The 19,151-nt window shown below is 43.4% G+C and overlaps 1 protein-coding gene across 1 annotated transcript in view; it reads left to right on the forward strand.

Annotated features, from left to right (window-relative positions):
* Positions 1–14,910, forward strand: part of LOC128718878 (protein couch potato-like) — an 83,951-nt gene extending 69,041 nt beyond the window's left edge. The window contains exons 2-5 of the mRNA XM_053812494.1: positions 10,435–10,566; positions 10,782–10,844; positions 13,441–13,588; positions 14,712–14,910. Coding sequence (XP_053668469.1) covers positions 10,435–10,566; positions 10,782–10,844; positions 13,441–13,588; positions 14,712–14,872 — 504 coding nt within the window. The 3' untranslated portion in view covers positions 14,873–14,910. The remainder of the gene's footprint in view (positions 1–10,434; positions 10,567–10,781; positions 10,845–13,440; positions 13,589–14,711) is intronic.
* The last annotated feature ends 4,241 nt before the right edge of the window (positions 14,911–19,151 follow it).

Below are 19,151 nucleotides of genomic sequence, written 5' to 3' on the forward strand. Positions count from 1 at the left end.
CCTTGGGCACATTGACCATGTGACACGCACGATTTCGTGCGAAACATTTTCACCTACTGTGGCACGCTAGCACGAAACCGCCACTGTACAATCGCATGCCGGACGGTAGTTTAATGGCACAAATTACTGTTTAGTACATGTTGAGCCATTAGGGCGCGAAGCATTTATGGGGCGGTTTTTGCTAGCTTTTTTTTTGGTGTGTCTGAAATATTTATCCAAATGAAAGTTTTCCACACGAGGAAAGAAAAATGTATTACACGAGAGCTTATGGTTGGAACATTGGAAAATGGTAGTACCATGTCTGGAATAAAACCATAATACACCTTTAAGGCACAATGCTTATCCCAACCATTTTTTGCTGTTATCTACTGTAAATGCGTCCAAACCCGATGATGAATTTGACCCTGCCGCACAGCTTATGACATGAGTTGCCAAAATAATTTTATCGCTACTCCTGTTTTGCATGTAAGTGTGTGTGTGTGTGTGTGTGTGTGTGTGTGTGTGTGTGTGTGTGTGGTGCCATTCCATGGTTGAAATAAATTATGCGTTACAATTACATCGAGGTTAAGCCCGCCGAGAGTGTGTCCCAAATTCGGATGGAATTATCGGCGCCGACAAGTAACGAGACGCCGGTACAACGCCGAGCGGGCAAACGGTATAATTATAATAAATCCATATTTAATAATCACGCATACACGCCGTACGGTCGTTTGCTGTTCCTTGCGGAACAATAACAGAACACGCACCAGAACACGAAACAGGACGTCGGGTCCCAGGCCCCCGGACTTTGAGTTCGAGCGATATGATTCGATTCGCTGGTTGTTGTCACGAAACCGCACGCACACTCGCAAACACAACCAGCCGAACACGGACGGATTAGAATTGTAGAATAGTACCGAAAATCCGAAATGTGAACGTACGGTGTACCGATTGCCCGATCGTGATGGTGGATATGGCTGGATGGATGGTAGGCTGTAAATTTTAATGAATAGTTACAGTCACACATCCAAACGGGTGTCCTGTGTGCGCACAGCCACGGGAGCTGTAAAATCATGAATATATTCCTGCTTTCTGGACCACACCCTTACATATTCGGTGAATCTTTTAAGCCGCGATATAAGCCTTGCCTTCCCACAACGCGTAGCATTGCTTTGTTCGAAATGTATTACATTGCCCAGGTCGCCCATACAGTGGGTCACATGGTGGCCGGATGATGAATTCAACGAACAGATGATGGAATTTTTCATAATAATCTTTTGCAACAAAGCTTTACGTTACATAGTACAACACACAAATAAAACATGAACATACACACACACACGCAGATAGACAACGAAAATATGCTGACAATTCGCGAAAGTCATTTTCTTCCGTCATTCGGATTAAAACTCACCCCCCTCGAACACGCGCGATGGCTTCAGCTCGCGCACCTTTTCACGCACCACCATTCGTCCTGCGAAGGCGAAGTGTTTGGCACGGAATAAATTGAGATGAGTTTTTCCAATTTATTTATTTTCGTTTTTCACTCACGCCCCACCCTCAAAAAAAAAGGAAACGAACCACAATGTTGTTGTGCAAAATGTTTAATAAGGCCGCGTGGACCGGCTGACTCGGTTTGTGGTTTGGGTTCGGGTGGATAAAAATGAGCTACACGTGCGTATTTAAAGTTGTTTTCTGCCCGAAAAAAAAACACCACACCACGGTGAAATGGGTGGCAAGGTGAGTGGTTGCGTTTTTACATTCATTTTTCCCTCTGGAGTGGTGTGTTGGTAACATTTTTGTTTCGACTGCTTGACACAACAGTTACAACATTACTTATATCGTAATGGGCTCTTAGGATTAAAATTGTGTGTTATCAACCTTGTTATTGGGTGAACAAGTAAGTTTAAAACGTTTTTTTCCTAGAGTTTGTATTTCTGTCGTAAAGCTTATTGAACTTCTTGTTCAAAAAATAGTATTTCAGAAAATCTATTCATTATGCTGATACCATCAAATTTAGAGCATGATTTTTTGAGAATGAATGCACTTTTCGATTTGATTGAGCATGACTTTGTAATCAGATTTATGAAAGGTCCACAAACAGCTTTCAATTCATGATTTACAAATTTGTGCCTGCCTGAAAGTTATTTGAATAAAAAAATATTTTCGATAAATGATAACATATTTATAATGATTTCCAAAATCATTACCCCAAAGGAAGCCCAGTTATTCGCGAGTGTGATGTAATCTTTTGTAAAACTCACAATTCGAACGAGTTGTACTGTTCGCTCATTAAATCGCTTATTAGGCTACATTATCCGCCATTAAGCTGTTAACCGGCCCCGCTTCGAATGCGTGTCTTTGTTCTCTGTCCCAAGAAGCCACCGAACGATCGTGGCACACATTTTCACTGCAATCTACGACAGCAAAGCGACAGCAATTAGCTCCTATCCGTGGCAGTACAACGGGTACCTCCACCATGTCAACACGTGTTGCTTTTCCACCGCACGAAGCGAAACAGACACGATCCGGGCCAATCTGGCGTACCGACGAATCTCTGCATCAATTAGCGAAAGCCTCGGTTAGGAGGGGTGGAACGGTGTATAATTTGAGCAAAAACTCCAAAACACATCGTAAACCCATTGCGCAAAACATTTCTCCAACGACCTGCTTCTTCTGTGCTCCACAGATTCCCGCCTCCTTCCTGCTTCTATTATTGGGTAAAGGAAAAAAAAATCAACACAACAAGCTCGAATTTCCTAACCATGCGATAGAGCTTTTTCAAGAAACGAACGATAGTACCGAAGGTGGTGGAAACGGATTGAATTCTTGTCGTGAAATTAATTCACCACATTCCTTTTCGTGGAAGTTGTTGTGTCGAACTGGCATATTTCGTTGCGGATACGCATGCTTTCCTTTCGTGCCTCCCTTCGATCTTGGCCCCGCTACCACCTGCGGAAACGAGAGCAGGCTTTTTATCTACGGAACAACTTCTTCGTACGAACACAAATTGAACGGATCCGTTTGCGTCTGAGCAACCTTCAATCGAAGCAAACGGAGAAAAACTGCATACAGCTAGGGCAAACGGGAAAAGGAAAGGAACCGTGAGCTAGAAAGAGAAACAAACCGAGTTTAAAATGTTTGCTTAGGATCCACCGCCGAAGGGAATGTAGGCGTACATTTTGTCTTCCCGTTTCTCCCCCATCTCCCGCACTTCCAGCAACCCTTCCTTTCTCATATCTAATAGCACCCTCTAAGTTTACTGTGTAAATATTTATCCAACATGTCGCGTGGGACCGCATCCTGGGTGGGGGTTTTCACTATAGATTTTTTCTTTTCACATTTAAACAACACACAAACACTAGCAATACTGTTTTTCTTGAGTAAAAACAAAAAAACAACACACACACTCCCAACAATCGAACTTCATCGCCATTCCGTACCGATGGCAAGATCGTTAGGCAAAACTGACTGAGATAGCGATAGTATTGCGTGGGTCGAGCTACAGCAACAACAACAATACGAAGCTACATAAATGTTGTCCATTTGTACAGCATCGCCCCACGGGCCAATTTCCTTGCGGACGTTCGGAGAAAAAAGGGGTTTGAATAAATTGTGCGCGTGGTATATGGTGGCCAATTTTGAGGCGATGGGTTCGTAACGCTCGTGCACACTGGGCAAATAAGCTGTTAGCTTCGATTTTCACTCCCACAGTGTCATCGTTTAGAGGTTTTCCGCTACGGAGGGGTAAACTGCCCTCCGCAAGGTTGCCATGGTAACGGTGCGTACTTTGATGGAGACGCCCAGTACGCTGTAAAACATTCACACTGCATGATGACTTCATTGTACATACGGTGTAGATATTCACAAGCTCTTCATTGTTTATCAGTTTCTGTGACGTATTTATAAACTCATTGCCATTCATGAATCTCATGTCATTCTAATATCTACAGCATAATACTAATACTAAACACTGAAAGCATGACAGTGGCAGAGAATTATCTTGTTCAGTGACCATTAAACAATTTAGCAGACATCCTTCCGTTTAAGTTAAACTGGCTGACTGAGCCATGGTGTCCCACAGTAAATACATCGCGACGTACTAGGATTCTAAATTTAAAATGTGCTATAGAAAATCCCCTCAACGACAAAGCAATCAATCAGTTGGCGGGTGATGAAGATGTTCGCCTCTCTACAAGTCGTGTCATTGTCTAAAAAACATTAATTTAAAACTCACACTTTCACCTTCAACCACCGGTTCGCAGAAGGGATAACAGGCACAAATTAATTAAGTCATCGATGTTTGTTGCCTCACTCCGTACCGGAGCAAATCCCATCCACAAATGATTACGTCCTCGTGAAAGCATCAACCCACACACACACTTACACCCACTTTTCACACAGTGTGGTACAGATTTTCCAACGGCTACCTCAAAACCTCAATCGCGTTTTACAACCGGCCTGATGTTCATGAACAAGGACGAGCGCCTCCGGCAGCTTCCATACACTCTCTCCCCGGACGCGCTGTCGTACCAATGGAGGACAAAAGTTTGATGAAAATTTCACGCTGCTAAAATTTTAATGATTATCTCCCATTCAAATCGAGCGATGCGCGTAATTTATCGTCTCGCGGGCACAGAACGCGCTCCATCTGTCCCACTTGCGAACGCTGCGAATGGAAAAAGGTGGCGAAGGCGTGGAAGGAAAAGATGGATGACAACAATGAACGCCTAGCCCGTAAGTCCTTACCGTACAGCACCATACATTCACCTCAAACCTGGCTTTGCTGCGACAGTGTGAAAGCGGCTTGCCATCGTGGAAGAAACTTGTTATTTTTTATTTTTCTTAAGACTCCTAAGACTTTTCCACACCAAGGCGACTTTCGCAACAAAGCCAAAGATTGTGACTGAGCACGGTGATACGCAACACGAATATTTGTCAAACGGAAGAGAAAGTTGTTACGGACGGCATTTGGTATAATTTTCACCATGTTTCCTGCACCATGGGTGCGTCCTTGGCCAGGGGATGGGAGGCAAATTGACGGGCGCTCCGTGTGCCCTTCAAACGAGGTACGATAAAACTAAGGCCACAGATTTTGGCGTTCTGCGAATTGGAAATAAAATGTCGTGCCACGGGGGGCAGCGAGAAGCGATCCACTTTTGGATAACAAAAATAATAAATGTTTTGTCATTATTTTATCATGGCGTAATGAATGATCGGAAGCTAGATTGTGTAGCGTGGGCGAAAAAGCTTGTATGAGGAAATGGGCGGTATTTTACACAGTTGAAAGCGAGTTTGAAGCACTTGCAATGGCACAACTTTTATTGTGGATCATTTTAACCTGGATCATTCACTCATATTTAAAACGGTTTCCAAAACTACCAGACTTTGCACTGCATTTTCAATTTCCTATCCTTCCTTTACCATGCGATCGAAACTAATCTAGAATAGTAAAAATACACAAAAGCTGCCATGTCTGTCGAGACACGAACGACGTTCTGTGGAATAAAAAACAACCCCCTAAACATCGACCTCGCACTTTAATTAAACATTTTCCGTCCTCAAACCGAGGCGTGGCACGAAATTTAAATTAATTAGTGTGACAAATATTGGCAAAACGGGATGACGTTTGGACGTGCGAGCGGAAAACGGAAGCAGAAACCGTTGATGGTGACAAAATTGTTCTAAGGATGCGCACACTGCGTGGCTCGAAAAGCCGCCTAGAAGCAATAATTTAATCATTCGCTCGGTTGTGACACGAACGGTCACGGGGTGAGGATATTTTTCCGGACGCTTTGGAAAGGTTCGTTAGCATTGGTGTGAGGCATACCTGGTGGAAAGTTTTCTGGCGAATTTCGTACCGTGATTTTGTGACGCTGGTGACTTCATTAGTGAAGTATTGCTGCTGCAGTACCGGCAGCGTAAGAAACAATTAACGCTTCGATTATTTTTAAAACGTTTTGGAGTTGTAACAACGATGTTCGGTTTAAAAAATCTATTTGAATTATCTTTACGAAAGCAAGTTCTTGCAAACGGCTAACATTGTGGAATAGGGTATGCTATAAAACGCACCTTTTACAATTCCCCGATGATGTGTTTAATGTTAATGCAAATCTGATTTTAAGGGCAGTCCTGCAGATACCTAGCATCGATAGGCCCATTTTGTCAATACGCATTAATATTCATAAATACTAAACCCATACGGCACCACGCCCATCCTGATGGAACCACACCCCGTGTCTATCCTGTATTTGAGATTGATAGTTCCCGGAATGGTTCGATTTCACATGAACACAACTCACCCCCTTAACCAGCGCACGTCCAATCCCCCGAAGAAATGGCTATCACTTTTATCATGATTGATATCGGCAAGAAAGCTCATTAAAACTTTTCAACCCTGTTACAACCGATGAACCTTTTTCGGTGCACGGGATTACGTCACTCCCAGTGGAAGTTTGGGCGAATGGTGACCATCAGCAGCAGGGTTTCGATGCGGGATATTTTTGATTTAGCCCTTCTAGCGGCAAAACTACAAAGGGGGTGGGAATATTCATGACTCTCAGGTGCATATTTTATGTCATCCGTGGTTGTAAGTTATTCTTACAGCTATTTTTAATTGCTTTCAAACTTGAAATTGAGGCTAACTTGGCGAATGATTAAAATGGAGAATAATGACTTAAAAATAGTCTCCCGTGCCACACGGTGGCCATGTGTATGTGTGGCTTAGTTTAACATCCTTTCGGTAAGTGCATCTCACGCCCGGTTCTTCTCTATGCTATAATTCACTGCATCGAATGGGAATATTATGGGTTCCGTTACAACCGACCAAGTGCGACTCCATCATGCGATACGAAAGATGAGATCGTTGCCAGCTGCGACCAGACAATTTGCCAAACCACCATCATATTCTTATGCCCGTATGGACAAAGCGGGTACCGGGTCCTTGCATCGCTAAAAAACAGCGACTGCAGAAAGAACTGGCAAGCTACTCGCCCACATATACACACACACATGGTCATCGTTTATTCATGCTACTTAAAACTACTTTGCGATAAAAACTTGCTAAAAACCGGTAAATAACTAGCCTACCTAGCCACCATCCAACGTGCAGCCGCTTCCACGTGTCCTTACTCGGTCGATTACCTTCACACCGAAGCCTACGAAGGCTTCTCTAGCCTATGTGGATGAAATTTTAATCACACCGGCCCTTTAACGTTATCGGCCCAATCTTCTACTCGTTTCTAATTTTCCCACGCTGACCAGTACTGTCCTGTCCGATGCCCTGGCACTAACGTGTCGGAATGGAGGAAGTTAATTGGAATTGGCTCGTCGGATCGACGACCCATAAGGATGTGCATAATGTGAGGCAGCTTTTCCCTGCCATGCGGACCGGCTCGACCATTAATCGCAAACCATGTTGCCGCATGTATTAGCCACGTAAAACACTGAGCCACTTGAGCACGCACACCCTGCCCTGCTTTCCTTTGCCTCAGCCTCACCGTTGACCAACTCCACGCTCGTCCACCTTTTTGCAAAACCAGCCATCAGTAGCGTCACGTGGGAAAGTTTCATTTCGTATCGTAGTTAATAATTAATTTCGTTTAAAATGAAACGATAACAGAGCGTCACAGACTCCGAAACCACCCAGCCCATGCATTCTCCACCCCGCCGGCACTGTATGATGAGTGGGTAAACAAGCGTTGTGGGTATTAGCCTGGAGGGCTTTTGTTAAACATGAGAAACACTCTTTCGCACCTTTTGGAACGTGTTCCCTTGGTGCGTGTGTGTGTGTGTGAATGCGGTGGCGAGAAGGATTAAACACGACGCTTCACTCCAAAAACCTCACAATCATTGTGTGTATGTGTGGGAGGATGGATGTTGTATGGGGACGTGAAAACTGCCCAAAAGATGATGTAAGAACCCACATCAGCAATTTGTTATTCTGAAGGGATATGGTTAGCGTGTATTGGGTTGTATCCAACCATCAGCAAATTATTGCATTTTTGATCAGCCAGCAGGTGTGAAGGAACGTTTAGCTTTGCTGAAATGCCACCATGTCTAATTCACTAACCGATGAATTATAAAACAGCACCGTGTGGATCGCCTATTGTATAGGAACTATTCTTCCAATTCTGAAGCACACCCTTTCGAGTGATGGAATGTTTGACTACTTTTCGGTGATTAATTAGAACTAATCAGGCACCTACGCAGGCCCAAAACTAGGTTCCAATGCTAGGGCGTAAAGTTTATAATTGGTCACGTCCTTATTACCAACAAAAGGTCACGTATGAATAAGTCATAACAATGTTACTTTCGAACGTAGTAAAATTATTTTTTTGAATTGATTTTAAATTATAAAAGTCTTTAAACTGAAACATCGAATGAAAGTACTAAATTTGGAAAGTGAAGAGGATTTGAATAATAAATTTAAATTATCCAAAACAAGAAACTGTTTCTACCGGCCAGACTGACTTATCCATGTCACCTCATGACCGAACGACCGTCATAACAACGCAAGACTTTTCATTTAATCTTTCATCAGTCTGCGGAGGGCTTTCGCACCTCATACCAGTGTTCCTTTGCTTATCGGAAACGAATTATCTTTGCTCGACAGCAAAACCTATCACTTTCCTCCTCCTTGTTGGAAACTTCTCGCTAGCGTTCATGGCTTTTCATCACACCTCGCGTCGGTAGCATGAGCTAGACTAGAGCTTTTAAAACGGCACGAAAACACTTGTCAAGATAGCGATCTTTATTGGTGCTCGCTGTCCGATTGGAAAGCGAAAGTAACTGCTAAAACCATCCGCTACCTCCTAATGACACGAAACATGTAAACGAACATCCCGAAAGACAATGTGCGACACAAGAAAACGAGAAAATTTTAAAATAATAAACATCGCTTCGGCAACAACGAAAGGACCCGCTCACGGTACAACCAACGGTTTTGGTATCTTGTTCGGCATCTCGACCAAAGCTACCACGGCCCCGGCTATGAACACCCAGGTGGAAAAGTGTACGTTCCCGGTATTGAGACGCAATTTTAAAGCGAAATAAGCAAACAAACCAACAGGGGGAAAAAAAACACATCATCCAGCTAACAACTGCTTCCCTCGGCGGTGGTACAAAGTCAACCACAACACGGGAAGTTTGGCACGTGTTGGTAAAAGAAAGCGGTTTCGTTTCGAAATTAGATTTCTTTTTTTTTGCTTCGTCGGAAAAATTAAACAATAGCAACCGGCTCTGCTGATGATGGTCAAATTTTTACCACAAAATGAGTGTTTTCTTTTTCGCTTTTCCTAGCGCAAACAAGACACGCACACACAATACCACACCTTTCACTACGTTCGCGTCTAGAATTGGTCTACAGTCTTAATATTTTGCAACTAAATCGTTTACAGCATGATCGTGTACGTCCCGAAAGTCAGCAAACGACCTGTTCGCTTTCCGGTTCGCTTCTATTTGTGCTGGTTTTGCGAGCGATGAAAAGTTGGCCCTTCCTTATTGGCCGGGAATAACCGACGAAACATGGCGCAAAACACGTTCGAACTTTTGACTCTGGTCGGAGTCGGTTCTTTATTAAAATTAGCCCAACCAACTGGATGGCGGGTTGTATGTAAATAATAAAAATGAGGGAAAAAATACACCAGACGAATAACATTGTTTTTAAAAAATAATTAAATTTACTGAAACACTTTCAAAAGTGCTTCTTTTCCTCGCTTTTTTATTTAAATTTTCACCTTTGTCTGTCGATGGAACGATTATTATTTGGAGGAATTTTCTTAAAGTTATCTTTCTTCTTTGATTTTGGAATTTAAGCGTGTTTCAACTGTGCAAAGCATCAAACCATTCTTTGGGGGGGAGATTTGTATCACTTTTTTTCCATACCACACACACTAACGCCGATGGAGAGAACACCTATCCACCAAACACGTACCAAAGCGTTTTCTTCCCTCACAGCTTGCTCTTATTGTATCGTTGGCATTCTTAAAACCGTAGCTGAGAAAAAGGCAAACAAAGAAAATTCCTTCCAACTTTTCACCATTCACAGCCACGCTACGAAACAAAACGATCAATGAGCAGTTTTGCATCAAACAGATGCTTTGTTGCTTTATTTGTGCCCGAAGCACCCAAAACCCATCACGAGATGAATTCACGCACAACACGTTCTGACAGGGAAGTGTAGAAACAGTTCCCTCTGTAGCAAACTCAAAACTTTAAAGAAGCCCAGATGGAGCTTCCTGGCTGTGCGATAAACATCCTCCGTGAAACCTTTCACTGATTTTGGAGTCACCGTTTTATTTTTTTCACCCTTCACGTTGGTCCCATCGCCGGGCACGACAGCAGTCGCGACATTGCGATAAAACTCCAACATCGTTTTAAGGTGCTAACAACATGCAATCCCAGGAAATCTCACGCCCCGTTTCTGCTTTGTTCTGGCCTTTTTTCCACCCTTAGGTTCGCACACTCTTCGTCAGCGGTCTGCCGATGGATGCGAAACCGCGCGAACTCTATCTACTGTTCAGAGCCTACGAAGGGTACGAAGGATCGCTGCTGAAGGTTACCAGCAAAAATGGAAAGACGGCATCGGTAAGTCCCCCATTATCACACGTTTTGTGTGTGCTCTCGTTTCGTTCTTTTTTATTGCGACGGAGAGAAACAATTTTTCTCGTCCGGTTTTTGGCTTACACCTAAAATGAAAACAAAAAATCCGAGCATCATTTATTCGATTTTTTCTTTCGACCGTCCTTGCGTAATAACTGCAATACACACACACAACGTACCCCATTTGTTCCTCATTGCAGCCCGTTGGCTTCGTCACGTTCAACACCCGTGCCGGTGCGGAGGCCGCCAAGCAGGATCTACAGGTAAAGCCGTACCGTACCACTTCCGTACTACCGTACTTTGCTAAACTTCACCCACCTAACCTTTAGCGTCGCCATTAAATGCAACAGTAAAAATAACAAAACGTACTAAGGAAAACGCAACTCACCATTTCCCATTTTCCGCTAGGCTAATGTGTTTTTTTTTTGTTTTGTTTTCCGTTTTCCTCTATTATACTTTTGTTTTTCGTTTACTCGTACATGATCGGGCATTGTATGGCTCGCTCCACCGTTCACCTACTAACCCACGGCATACTTCCACCCCCTTCTTTGACGTATTTCGATGCTTTCATCTGTTTGTTGTGTTCATCACATAGCTAGTGGGTTTTATTTGCTCCAAAGTTGTTGTTGGTGTTATTTCACCGATAAAGACCCCAAGCAGTAACAGAATAGATAGTAACGTTTTGGTTCGGAACCACCCACATCCAACACCCAACACACACGTACCTTTTTCTGCTGGCCCCGTTTTTCTTACTTCTCGCTACCTTCAGACACACTATTAACTTCGTTCGACAAGAAAATGTCCGTTTTCTTTCACATCACACTGTTTGAAGCGTCCCCAAATCCAAAAATGTTAAGCAACTTGTTGAACGTTGAAAACCTTGCACACACACACACAACACACACAAACACAATCTGCCTACACACACACCGTACACGGTCACACGTAATTTCACCCTGTCACATACATCAAACCGTCACAATGATCGATGGACACGCGTCCTTTCAAAACTAATGCCACCCAACACATACACTACAAAACGAATACACACTTAAAGACACTCGTCTAACTTACTGCTCTTAAGCGTCTGACACTTAGAAGTACCTTTTGAAGCGAGTCTTCAAAACGATCAACAAAAAGCCCGCCCGCTTGTCTGACAGCGTTTGATCTTCCTTCATGGATTGTGTCACTGGAGCTTTCGGTGCTGCTCGTTCTATTTGTCAATAAAGTAAAGATCCCACGGCAATACCATACGCCTCCGCTACGTATGTTTAAGCCGTATTCAATGCTTTTTCGTGCTTTACAATCGCTTTTCCCACCTACAAGCCCACCAAACCAATCGGTTCGTGGAAAAAAGGGCATGTAACGTTCGCTTTACATGGAAAGCACAAGTGTGCTTTTATTTGTGTGGCGCTGTGCTGTTCGGGCTAAGGATGCTTCACCCAGCCTGATCTTTGATGTGATTTAATCTGATTAGTCTTTTCTCGAGAAGCCCACAATGGGCCCACCTCTTGAGCGGTGATTGATTTCCGGCCCACTGCATTGCCTTGTGCGATGCTATTTAGGCTCAAGTGATCGTTTTCATCGTTGGAATTAAGCAGAAAGTTTCTTGAGGAATTCTACTGCTAGTGAGAAATAGAAAACAAAGTTTCCTTTCGATATGAACCCACTGCTGTGTGACTGACGTAATTTAATTTTATTTAGTTTGACCTATCGTTCCTTATGTAAATTTACCTTTATGTTCATAATTTACCATAATTTTTTTCAATGTTACGTTTAAGCTTACTTTTGTTGTACAATTCAATAATTCGCTTTCCATTAGCTTTGGAGCATATCAAGCTGAGAGGGATTTTAGTTGTAATAAAGTGCCGAAAGTCTTGCCTTTGGATATTTTTTCCCTTACTGATACGTTTCCCAATTCTTCAATTATTTATTCGTTACTTGGATAAAGAAATACTTACTATCAAAGTTTCTATTCTGGAATTACCTATATAAATGCTTAAATCCTACTATTCATGTTCGATTATTATTCTCCTATATTTCTTTCGTTGTTAACATATTATAAAAAATTTGAATATTTCCGTTTCAAATTTCTAAACCATTGTACTGTATATTATATCTTTTTAACCTTTGTTGTGATTTTATGTAATTAACTCCCCCTTGAAACATTTATTCACTCTACGCCTTCGTTTATAACCCCCCTTGGTTTGGTTTATATGATGATTGTTTTTTTTTTTAAGTACATCCTGTTAAATAAAACCCTCCGCAACTAATAATAGCTTATGTAATAACTGAAAATATGATTCACCCCAGAATCTAAATTTTTACACATTATTTTCTTCTACTTTCTCCAATCTCTTTCTCTTTTGTCCCAAAAACAAACAAAATACATTTTTTGCGATGCCATCGTACGCGTAAATCATGCATTTGCCACGCGATGCAACCATGGAACATCCTTTATTTTTGCAAAACATCAACTACAAAACAAAATCTCACCCACCAAATTGCACCGTATCCAAAATCTCGTATTTCACTGCGCTACAAAAATTTGCAAAAATGGACAACAATTAAATGTAACAAAAAAAAACTACGCCAACAAATATAAATATACCCGCTCCATGGATGAAACGCCAAAACACGTCTACACACACCCACGCATCCTCGTACCTCTCCAAATGCATCACCATATTCCGATGTGAAAAATCGAACGCAAAATGCCCACCACCATCTCTCTCACGCGTGCCAACTGTATTCGGAACCAAAAAAAAAAAACGTATACCGCCAAAACCCGCTCAAACGAATCCTCAAAACAAATCGACAAAACCAAAACAAACAAAAAAAACAATGTAAATCTTGCAGCAAGGTGTACGCTTCGATCCCGATATGCCCCAAACAATACGCTTGGAATTCGCCAAGAGTAACACTAAAGTCAGCAAACCAAAACCACAACCTAATACAGCGGCCACAGCTGCACATCCTGCATTGATGCACCCACTTACTGCTGGACGTAAGTACTTTTTTTTCGTTACAATTTCTTGCCTTTTTCTCCTTCTCCTTCTCCCCCACGTAAACCTCACCTCAACGAACACACATACACACCAAACGGCAAACACATGCTCGTATTTTGTCCTGCGTTTTTTTATTTTTTTGTGAGAAGCAAAACAAATCCCATGGGTCGCAGGATTATGGACGTACTGTGCTGCTCGTCCCTGTAATACCGCAATAGGAAGCGGCTTTCCGTAGGTTCGGATATGTTTTATCGGATTTTATTAAGACTGTTTATGCAACTTGTTGGGTTGATCGATCCACTTTGTGTTGCATAATCTGTCGACCTTCTGCATTTTTTTCCATTATCGGCAACATTAAACGAGAACATCTCTTTTAATGCCCAGTTATGGAGAGTTTCATCGTTGCTCTCATACCCTTCGGCTCGTAACCGCATAGCAGACGAAGCACTGTTTTAGTATACAGTAGTACAGACCCGCTTAGCATATCACAACCGGAATCTCCCCGTATTTGTACAGTTTTGTTGAAATAATATTCTATTAGTACTGTTAAGCAAGTGCACGCACACCGATACACTAACTATTTGCGTTTCATTCAGTACGATAGCAGCACCATGTAGCCAAATGTGCAAGAATGCACCCGGAATAGTCACCCTTGTGCTGCTACACACATCCATACGAACATGTATACCCTCGTCCCCGCCACTCACACACACACACACACACACAAACAAACAATCAAAACACAAGTGCGTGCACAAAGCGCTCCCCTCTATTCACAAATGCCGCGCACTAGGACGACACGGAGCGATCGGTGCTTGAAGTGACCATTTGTATCGTAGCAAGTGATTGGATCTTGTCAAAAAGCAATAGCAAAGCACAGCAACGGCATACAACAATGGACCACACATTAACAGACCATTTGGACATCGAGCCGGTCGGTTCTCTGATCCACAAGACCTCCATAATACACAGTGTCCCAACGATCAGCTACTGCTCGCTCATTTCCACAATGATCGTTTTGTATCTGTTTACGTAAACTTCAATACTTTCCTCAAAAAAACAACAACCCCCGCAATGCCGAGCTGTGTTCACCCGAGAACTCTAACTGAATTTTTCTGTCAGACTTAGGTACACCGTTTTTTCCTGGCGGCCCGGAACTCTGGCATCATCCGTTAGCCTTCTCGGCGGCGGCCGCTGAGCTGCCGAGTGCAGCCGCACTGCAGCATGCAACGCTCGTCCATCCGGCACTGCATCCGCAGGTCCCGGTCCGGTCCTACCTCTGACTAAATTCGGACAAAGTCCTCGAACAGCAGCAGCCCATGCACCAAGTAAGTACCACGCAACCATCTCACCGTGCTATTATCACCCAACTGCTAACTAACGATACCATCAACACCATCACCTTCAACCACTCGTGCAAAACTTTGTCATCATTTCGGTAGTTTTGTGGCCCCGTTTGTCGACAGGCTTCCACAAGGGGATATATGTAGAGTGTGTGACGTACCCTGTGTATATAACATTTTCCGCTCGAAATCTTCACCTATGATCGACGGGCAATGTGTCTTCTTCCAATCCCTGTTTGACTGTTTTGCACCACATGCTAGTGTAGATGGCGCGCATATCAAACACAGCAAAGCATGCTGACAGAACAAAATGGCCACTTGAAGAATGCTCGAACAGTGTAATATATAGATGAAATCATATCATTCAATTAATTGTACAAAAAGTGTATACAATCTCGATAGCTCCCTCACTCATGCCTAGAAGTCTAACGCATCCCATGCAGCAAGTAACAATCATTTCCTCAATCTGTTCCTTTGGATTGCTGGCAGCTGGCAACATTTACAGAGCATACATGCCCTCCCTGACGGGTCCTGTTTCTCTCCTGTCCCATGCATAATTTAAAGCGTGTAGGATATCATTCGCGAGAGTTTTTTTTTCCACATTCACATTCTTTCAGCTGTTTGCCATACTGCTACCCTTCACTACCAACGCTCCTTGCCACCACTACTTACAGTAAATTCTTTTGAAATGTACACACCTTCTGTACACCGTTCTTTGCACAACAAAAGGGCGCACAACGTAATGAGAACAACGGAACTTGCATACCAAAAGTCACGCGCTCCCCGTCACGGTGAAGCGCCTTGCTGCGAGTTTATTCAACGCCCCGGTGCTTGTGCTTCTATTTGCATCTTGAGTTGCGCGTTTTAATATTCGTTGTAAATATGAGCGTCCGGGTGCACCGTTGGGGTGAAAGAACCGGTGATCCCGAAAAGAGATCTCGCACGGCTGCTGCCTGCGGCTAGGAAATAATGAAGCCTCTTGACCAGTTGCATGTACATATCGTCCGTTCTACATCGCTTCTGCTTGTAGTTTTGTTGCCAACATGCACTTTTACCGCTCAACATTCCTTCATCTAGCGAATAGGACGGGTTTGCTCTGTACCGGAGAAAGGTAGCTGATGTTTTGTTTAATAATACTTTCGCAACTTTTATTATGGTTTGCTGTACTTAACGCACTTTTGTGCTATGAACTACAATCGATGATTTTATTTAGTTATTTTTCATAGCCTCGGCCTCTATTCTTTTCTTCACGATAGGTCTTATATTGATTAAGTCACAGCTATCATACGGGGCTCACCGTACACCCTTCACTGCATGAAGCGTTATCGTTTACCGTGGATCGGTCAGGATCAGCCTTTATAGCTTTTAGTACTATCGTACCGTTCGTATGGTTCTGCACGATACAGGCCATCCGCACCCCCCAAAAAAAAGGGGTCCACCTGTATCGTTAGCATCCTCATTCGATTTAACGACTAGAAATAAAGCCATAAAGCTTTATCGTCTACTAAATACGCACGAGACACAGTAGCTCATAAGCGTAATGGAGTAAACCCCTTTTTTTTCGGGACAGCAGCCATCGTTGATAATGGCAGGGAGTATATTGCTTTACGATACTGCAGGTGTTTGATAACTCTTCATTCAAACTTGATTTTGTTTACTTCTTAGCACATTCCCGTCCCACACCAGTTACGTTTGTAAATCTAGCATCTTTTTTTACGATTTCGAGAAGCTTTTACCATTATGTAGATGCTTATTTCTGTAATATTTCATCACATGCGGGAACTAGTGCTATTCACACACAGGAATTTCAAATCGATTGCACAATGTACCGAAAGAACAACTTAGTTCGGTCAGTTCCGTTAGTGCCATACCTTCATCCATATCAACCCAGTGAGTAGCTCAGAATGGATGGGTAAACGACTTTTCCTCCAGCTCAATGCTGCTCGAGAAATATTTCGTTTAAACGCTGCTGGTACAAGTCCATTATGCGTGTTTTCATTTCAATTTCCCCAACCCAAATGGAGTAAAAACAATACCGCGAGATTTCAAACTCACCTGGCCGAATCAGATTTAACTCTCCTGGGCTCATAATTTTGCTCCGTTTGCGAAGCTTTCCGCTGTTATCCTTTGTTTCCCAACCGTGGCTGGTGCGTACACCGCCTTCCACGGGAGTTCCCAAGCGGACTTTACCCGTTGGCCATTTTCCCCCGGCGGAAGTGATTGGAGCAACAATAACCGAAAAAAAAGTAGTATTCCCTCTTTCCTCATCCACCATTTACCATTCTATTGTTCTGCAGGTTTTGTTCTCGATTTTCCTCTCTCTTCTGGGTGTACTCTTGCCAAGCCCGTCCAACAAGGGCCCAGGCCGGAGATCATGAGAAAATTAAACAGCTCCAAACAAAAATTGTTTTATTTACGTTTGAGATGAAAAGCAACAAAGTATACCATTTGGCTTTATGTTCGCTCCCGGAAGGACTTCTCGGCTAGTCTGGATCGCAGACTGCACGGGCAAGAAAATGTTAGTACGCACAAAGGTGTATGTGTGCTGTGCGGAGTGAACCGCCATTTAAAGGGCAGTGGAAAACTGTACACGTTTGACGATGAATTGTTTGTACTGTTTAGCTGTTTCTTTCATTCTCGCAGGGCAATGGCTGCGATGGTCGTTTCCCCACCGGGCGCAAAAGTTGCGGCATCTCGTCAGTTGAGATTAAATTCTTTGCCATTTCTTAAGAAGGTATTTCTTTCGCCGACGCAGAATAGTTTGCCCGTTGCCGCAAGGGATCAGGCAAACTCGCAACCTGAACCAAAACGGACCGCAAAGCGGAGCGAAGCCAGGATATGACCGGGAGTGAAAAGTGTTGATGAGAACGGGAATTAATTTTTGGATTTTAATGAAAATAAATTTTCCATCAAGCGCCAACCAAGCGCCGGATGGTTGTTGCAGTCCATCGTGTCCATCGAAATCCTTATCGCCATCATTCACATCCAATCATCCTTGCACATCGCGGTGAAGACTGTGCAGCAAAACTCGGAAAATCGCTTCTGGCACCTGACATCCATTTTCACTTCCCGTGAACCTTTTACCGCCAATGCACTTGGTTGTTGCCTGTGGGCAAATTAAAATCAGTTTTCTATCGGGCCTTTTAAAGCTTGTCTCGTTTTCCGGCTGATTGGGCAAGGTGCTTAGCCAGAGCAGTGCTGAACGTACTTTTAATCCTATTTTGGGACGCAGAAAAGAAAGTCCTGCGCAGTACCGTTCCGTACCCGCACTTTACGCCAAAAGGTGTGGAAGATGGCAACCACTGTCACTAACTTGTCTTCTCGGGATCGAAAAAAAAAACAAGTTTGCTAACAAGATTGTCCCACTTTTCGATACAATCCTGTTATAAGCCGCTGGAAGAACCGGCCAGTAAATCTAGCATAATGTCCGGACCGGGTCACACCGACGGTCACCTTTCCTAATGATTGCCATGCAATTAATAATTCTCCAATCCGTTCCGATCCTTTCAATCGGACGGATTCCGTGAGAGAAAGGACCTGTTTGGCTTTTTGCATGCCTGTTGCCACAGAAGAAAAGGTACAACCAAAGCGTCCAACTTTCGCTCCGAACATGCTCCAGATGCATGAACCACAGGAGGGGAAACTACTGTACTGTCTTCCTTCCTTCAAGGATTAGATGACCCACACCGAAAGGATACACACAAAAAAAAACACCCGTACAAACCTCTAAACGGACAAGCTAGGAAGCCAACCTGATGGTGCTTCCACCATCTGCTAAGCACGCAACACTCGCCGACTCCCGTCGGATCACTCCGTTAAGCAGATTTTCGCCCAACATGCTCCGCACCAGGGTTTCAGCTTCTTTCATGATCGACCCAAAAAGGGCATTTAGCTTGGGCACGCAAAAAAAAACTCACCCACAATGAACAAGTTTCATCCTTAATCCGCATTATGGAGACGCTACCTCCACAGCCCACCGGACCCCATGATCTCAGAGGTTCGATGACAGATTTTATGATTCGTTTGTTGTTCGCTAAGCAGCTTGTCGAACGAGATGGGCATCGACCATAGTGGTGAGGAGCCCAAATTTCCACCGAAGGACTTTGTTTTACGCTTCTTTTTTTTGTGCTCGGTACCCACAATGGGAGGCTTTTGTTGCACAAATGGGCGAAACGGTTTGCTCGAAACGATCATTAAAATCGTTCCACGACTCGATAAG

This window comes from Anopheles marshallii, chromosome 2 (assembly GCF_943734725.1).
Source record: "Anopheles marshallii chromosome 2, idAnoMarsDA_429_01, whole genome shotgun sequence".
Classification (NCBI taxonomy): domain Eukaryota; kingdom Metazoa; phylum Arthropoda; class Insecta; order Diptera; family Culicidae; genus Anopheles; species Anopheles marshallii.